Genomic DNA, 6,582 nt, shown 5'->3' on the forward strand with positions numbered 1-6,582 from the left:
TACTAGTAGAAAGGACTCAGATCCAATTAGCTAGAAAAAACTAAATGATGACAATTGTTTTGCAGCTGCTTTCATGAGATTTAGATTCACGAAAAGTACGAGATTTGTCGTCTTTTTGTTTTAGTTATACTTTTTATGACTTATTTTGCTCTTTGTAGTTTTTTTATTTCCTTCGTGAATCTTATATTATAAAGTTTTTATTCCTTACTATTTTTACATTGTACTTAAACATTTTCATCTAATGAAAATATATAAACATGTTATCTAAAAAATAAAAATATAATAGTATATCCATTGAGCATGTATATGAGTATCAACATGGATAACCCTATCAATAATGAGTTGGAAAAAGCAAAAATAGGAATAATTTTCTTCCCTATCCTTTACCCCCATGAATATGGATATTGAAAATTACCCGACCCTAATAGTACAAGACTTAATGGATATGATTATTACCTACCCCCATTACCAAACCTAATATTTAAGTTCTAAATATGTACAAAATCAAAATACAGTTCTATAAACATGTATTATTATATTTTCATTTCCTGACCTCTTTAAATTTTAGCTCCCTAGCAAAGTACTCTGGCATTCAACAACTTCAACAGATACCAACTCTACTGCAAACACAACAGCTCATTATCATACAGAATTCTAACAATAACTTTAAAATATTGTCTGTCCCATTCAGAGTTATTTTTTTAACAGGTTTGTACAACATAAAAAGGAAAATTGCGCTGGACAATGTCACGCCAACCGAAAAGCGCTAGACATGCCGCGCCAACGGATTGCAGCAGGAGACGAAGCTGCTGCAAAAAATTGAACGAAGACGACTTCGAAATCAAGCGATAGCAGTAAGGCATGGATGGAATGCAGCACCACAAGCTATCCATTGCCGCTTCCTTCCATGTGGCACCAAACAACCCGGAACCTTGAGCCATTCTCTGCTCCTCACATTGTAAGTGACTAGTCGATTCATTTGTCTGGACCGTAATGATAACATGAGCAAGCCTTTGTTGCCCAAGCAAGTCATCCGGACGTGCTTCCCATAAAATTCCAAGCACCATATGTTTGGCATTCTGTCAACCTCCTTCCACAAGAGCGTCATCTTCTGCAGCTCCCATATACACACGCACGTGGCTGCGTTCTTTGTAAGCAGTCCCACGAGCATGATCCGGCCGCTGCACTCCGCAAGTGTGTGGTCACTGAGATGGAGTGGGGCTGGTATTATAAATTGATTCCACACCCCAGTAACCATATTGTAGGACACGATCCCTTCAGGGTCCGAACGCATGAAATAGACCGTGTCATCAATGGAAACTGGTTGCGATCGGAAGTTGAGTGATAATGGAAGCTTAATATGAGAAGGCATGCCTCCCGGTCGAGTCCAAGAGTTCTTCAGCGACTCATAAACCTCGTACTCACCATCCCTGCACACCCATAGGATCTTGTACGCCCCATTGGTTGCATTTCTATCAAGAGTCATCCCTACAGCAATCCGTGACCAGACCTTCACTGACCTGGCAGGCAACTCTTTGAAAGATTGAGTCAGAGGGTTGCAAACGTAGAAGTTTACGTGGCCAATATCAATAAAGCACACCAAACCCCCTGCTGAAGCAACTGGCAAGACAATCCTCTTACTGGGCAGCGAAGAAATAGCGGGATGATGCCATTTCTTCAAGGAAGGATCATACATGGCTCCAGAATTTATATTTTCATGAGTAATGGTGTAAAACCAGGGATTTGTTTGTGGAATTTCGGCACAATGCTGAGAGAAGCTCTCCGAGTTCAGCAAGGAATTCCATCTCTGGCAAACAGTTCGAAGACGGAAAAATGTGGCAATGGGAAGTCTAGCAATGACAGCTTCAAAAAGGTCCTCTGGAAATTCTTTCCAAATTTCTTCATCCATAGCCTCAGTTGTACCAGTTGTTCCAGGTAATTTTCCGCGGTTCCGCTCTTTCCTAGATTTCTTGGAGGGTGGAGGCTTGGAAGGTTCCAACATCTTGAAACTTCCAGAGTTCCCAGCATCCATCACAAGATCACAGTAATCATCTGCAGAACCATCATTTGTGTCGAGGACACACCATCTGTTAAGAAAAAACTAAGAAACTTATATTCCCCAAGTGGAAGTAAATACTTGCAGTTCAGAAAATAATTTATCGAAGAAACAGAACATACAGAAGCCCAATAATCAGATGATATTAGACTTTAATAAGTTGCAAATATATCATATAGCCTAAATATAGATCACAAAATTTTTTGCAACCACCTACAAAGATAAACATGATAAATAAATAATAAGAAGAAAACCATAGGTTTTGTGAAACTTGAAGATGTCCAATTAAGCATGTGGGAAGACATAATAATAGTAAGTATTAAACTGAGTTGGCAAATAAAATTAAGCGCACGTTTGGTTCTCCCTCTTCTTGTTTTTACTCCAAGACTCTGAGGTATGATAAGAATTTTAAAAAACAATCAAATAGCAATTTTTTTCATTTTCCCCAAGAAGTTTCCCGTCCATGGAAAATGTGAACTGTATGATAAAAGGAAAAAGAAAAGGGGGTCACACTCTAAGCATGGTCCTCTAGGAACGGAAGCATAGATAATGTTAAGAATTCTTAGCAGATACACACACACACTAATAAAAACAGCATGTATAAATACCATAGGCATGCCACATATTCACATATTTATGGGTTTGCAATATGCTCGAACAATATAAGAGAGAAAAATTCAAAAGTAACAACATTATCTACCATATCTGATATCATTGTACTTTTTAATTGCAGATTGTAATAAAAGAAATTCAGGATCCAAGTTTATTGCAGGTCGTAAACAAAACAACAACTGTAAGAGAACAAAGTCAGGTAACCAGCATAATTTGTCACGGGGACATCCATAATTTTCAGAAACAACTCAATTCCCAAGCACACATAAGATCAGAGAGAATTCTAGAACCAACTAAACATTTGAGCAAGGTAAACAAGGTTCATGCATACAACATATGATTCTAGAGCAGCTTCCTTTTCTTCTTTTAGCTGGAGAAAAAACTTTATATATCATTTGTTTCTAGACTGAAAACTAAGAGCTGCAAAATGAGGAATCAAGTTTTAAGCAGTGAATATTATCACTAATGGACCTGTTAAATTGTGGTACATACTGAAAATAAAGCATTTGAACCCTCTCTAATTAACGACTTTCATCTAATGATAATGTTCATTTGTATAGTTTTTTATATCTTTGTAACAGTAATGTAAAAAAAATTCAGTGATATGGAAGTTGCCCTTTTACAAGAACTTCTCAAATTTTATGACTGGGTGTTCGGCAAAAGGTAAGTGAATATAAATTATGACTTAAAAGTTAAAAAGACTTCAAAATTATATGACAGAGAGTGTTCTGTTGGAACTTTAAATAAAATGACTTTAAGTACTGAATTACTTTATCAAGCAATCCCCTAAGCCCATCTTTTTGGACTGTTTAGGAAAAAAAAGAAAGTGTTTGACCAATCAACCTTAGGCAGAACAGCATCATTGAGGCTTGAACTCAAAGTGGTCTGGTCAAATGAGAACAGATGGCTGTATACAGTATGATTGCTTCAAAACCTTATTTCTCTAGAACGAAATGAATTAATAAATAGATCCTTAAACATGGCCTCATTGATTTATGCCATAAGCAGTAATTTTAACTTAAAATTATTGCAAAGGAATAAAATGATACACAGGTTGTAAATAAACTTAAAAATTGCTAATTCCTAGTACTAGTAACAAACTTCCCACTTCCCAATACATATGCGCATGTTCAAGCTGTAGCCATATATTACCAGAATCATAGAATTGCACAAACAATGTTATAAATTCTAAGTTGCTAACAAACTCTCATAAGAATAATTCTGAATGTTTTAACCTAAGAACAACAAAGTTGCGAAAACAGTGGTGGCCAAAGGAGCTGTTTATAGGTGAGTGCGTCAATATCCATACTTCAAATCTGAACATGGAAGTCCATGGAATTATTACAGAGATAGCAGCTCTAGTCCAGTTAGAAGGCTCAATGGATGGTAAACCTATTATCCAGCTATGGTACTAATAGTTGTGCCTCAGACATAATGCAGATGCATACACATACTATGTGGCAAAAGAGTGAAGAATGCATTAGTATTTATTAATTGTAGCCTGAGACTACTGGGTACAAACCTACTTTGCAGGCATCTCTGCGCCCACGCTACTTACAGATAAATATGGGAGAAGAGTGCAAAATTCCATGTTCCGGCTACGAAGAAAATGTATTCAATGAATTAAAATAATCTCACTTATAAGATCTAATAATTCATTGAGCCATAAGATCTCATCAGTCATCACCAAAACATGACCCTCTTCTTTAAGTTCATGGATGTATTCCTCACAAATAAGGAAACTAGCAAGAGCAAAACTACAAAATCTAAGATCACACACATGTTCATATTTACTATACCAAAAAGCTATGAAGTATAAGCATCACTTACCAACAGCAAACCTGAAGAACAAATTTGGTAGTTCATTGAACAAACAGGAAAAAAATAAGTACTAGACAAGTTTGAATTTCTACACATTTAAAAAATCAATCCCCAGAAAAGCTTTCTTGAGAGCCAACAGAAACTAAAAAATAAACTCAGGTACCGCAACCATGAATCTAATTCCAGAGGATGAAATATCATAGACGCAACAATTTGATACGAAAGCTACCTGATTAAGTTGGCACCAAAGAACGCCAAAAACACTGAAAATTGAGTTCGCTTAAGAACTAAAAACAAGACGAAAATCCATATGACAACTACCTATAAATGGCAATGCCATAATCTCATCAGATCATTCTTAAACGCAATCAGAGAAAATGGAAATAAAAATTAGAAAAGACAACTTGTTTTCGGAAAAAAAAAAAATGCATTGCGTGGCAGAATACGGCAAGAAAAGAGTCACCAAATTCACCGAACTCAAAATAACAAATAGATTGAACCACCGGAATTATCACTAATCAAGTAACCGCAACTCCCAAAAAGAATGAGCAATCATGATCTCAGAAAACCTAAAACCAGGAAATGAAGCAAAACATAAAAAAAAACATGTGAATTGCAGATTAGGTCATGCGTAATGAGAATCGAGAAATGAAATAAGGATCTACACAGCCATGGGCAAAGGACCTGTTATCGTTGCTGTTGCTGTTGTTGTTGTGGTGGTGGAGTTCAAGAAAAGGCTGATGATGGAGGTGAAAAGGATGAGGAGAACCGTAGAGATTCAACAGGCCTTGAAGCTGACCAATAAGCTGCCTGAGCATGGCCAGCTCTTCCATGCCCCGGAAAAAAACCAGGAGGAGGAGAAGAAGAGGAGGATTGTACTTTCTCCTCCGTCCGCGCCACACAAAATCAAAGAAAATGAGGAATCGTATCGTATCCAATCAAAACTGTCAAAAAACTGAAAAAAACGAAAATTAAACAGCAGAAGGAGAAGAATCGTATCCAATCAGAGCTCCATTTCCATTTTATCAAACCGTTCTCGTCTTCTTCTTCCCTCAGTCTCTCAGCTCAGCCCCCCCATGGCCAGACCCAGAGAAAAACCCAAGCCAGCCCAAGTCCCTTTCTCTCTTTTCTCTCTCTGTTCTCTCACTCTCTTATGCTGCTTTCATTCTCTCTCTGTGTTCAATTTATCCAATCAGTTTCAGCCACGTGGAATATGGCATTCTAACAATTGTTATTATTCCCAATCCGCACGCAACTTGGTCCTTGTTTTTTTACTTTCACTTTTCTTTCTTTTTTTACCCCTATTGTTTCCATATTTTACGTTTTTGCTCTTTTCAATTATTTTTTCATTCAAAAGTTTTCCTATATTTAAATTTCAAATACTAAATAAAAAAACAAATAATTAAGTTTAATAATTGAGGTTAATTTCACCAAATACCTAGTAGAATAAATATTTTTTTAAAATTTTTGGAGAAATTAAATGTTTAACTCATTACCTTGCATTTCTAACTTTGTCAAGGTTGTAAAAAATGTTAAACGTTAATCGAGTGGACATAGTTTTTGAGGATTAATCGGAGATTAGTTAGGGATTAATCGGATTTGTATTTTTATATTTTTTATTTTGTTAATCAATAAATTGTTATATAAATTCAAATAAAATATGTGATATACTCTCTAAAAATAATAATATAAAATTATTTAATATTGAAAAACTATGTATATTTGTAATATATATCTTTGAAAATGTGCAAACATCAACATTTCAACAACAATATCATCAAAATAACTCAAAAACGAATTATAATAAAGCAAAAAATAAATTCATAATAAAAAATATTTTTGTTCATCGTCGTTTAGGCGACGTCGAGGTAGCCTAGGCAGAGTCCAGTCGTCTGAAAATCGCCTGGGGGCCAAAAAAAGTCCAAAGAAACTGATAAGAAAAAATAGATACGGATTCTCGATTTTGGGGCCTAAGCGTCCAGGGCCTAGGCGGTCTAGTTTTTTAACAGTGAATTTTGTAGAGATGAACATTATTGAAAAGTTGAAATCTTAACCAACAAAAAGAAAGTTACTACAATTTAATTTTGAGATTT

At 35.8% G+C, this 6,582-nt stretch overlaps 1 protein-coding gene across 1 annotated transcript; it reads right to left on the bottom strand.

Moving 5' to 3' along the window:
• Nucleotides 1-607: 607 nt before the first annotated feature.
• Nucleotides 608-5,612, bottom strand: LOC136229258 (F-box only protein 6). Its single transcript, XM_066017913.1, has 2 exons — nt 5,174-5,612; nt 608-2,087 (listed from the first exon to the last, which is right to left on the bottom strand). Exons 1-2 carry the CDS (start codon nt 5,320-5,322, stop codon nt 842-844), a joined length of 1,395 nt encoding a protein of 464 aa, XP_065873985.1. The 5' UTR covers nt 5,323-5,612; the 3' UTR covers nt 608-841.
• Nucleotides 5,613-6,582: the final 970 nt, after the last annotated feature.

Source organism: Euphorbia lathyris, chromosome 5 (assembly GCF_963576675.1).
Source record: "Euphorbia lathyris chromosome 5, ddEupLath1.1, whole genome shotgun sequence".
NCBI lineage: Eukaryota > Viridiplantae > Streptophyta > Magnoliopsida > Malpighiales > Euphorbiaceae > Euphorbia > Euphorbia lathyris.

Coding starts and splice junctions, on each gene's coding strand:
- LOC136229258 (XM_066017913.1), bottom strand. CDS start 5,322: ATGGAAGAGCTGGCCATGCTCAGGCAGCTTATTGGTCAGCTTCAAGGC. Junction 2,088..5,173: donor AGCAACAGCAACGATAACAG/GTCCTTTGCCCA, acceptor TTTTCTTAACAG/ATGGTGTGTCCTCGACACAA.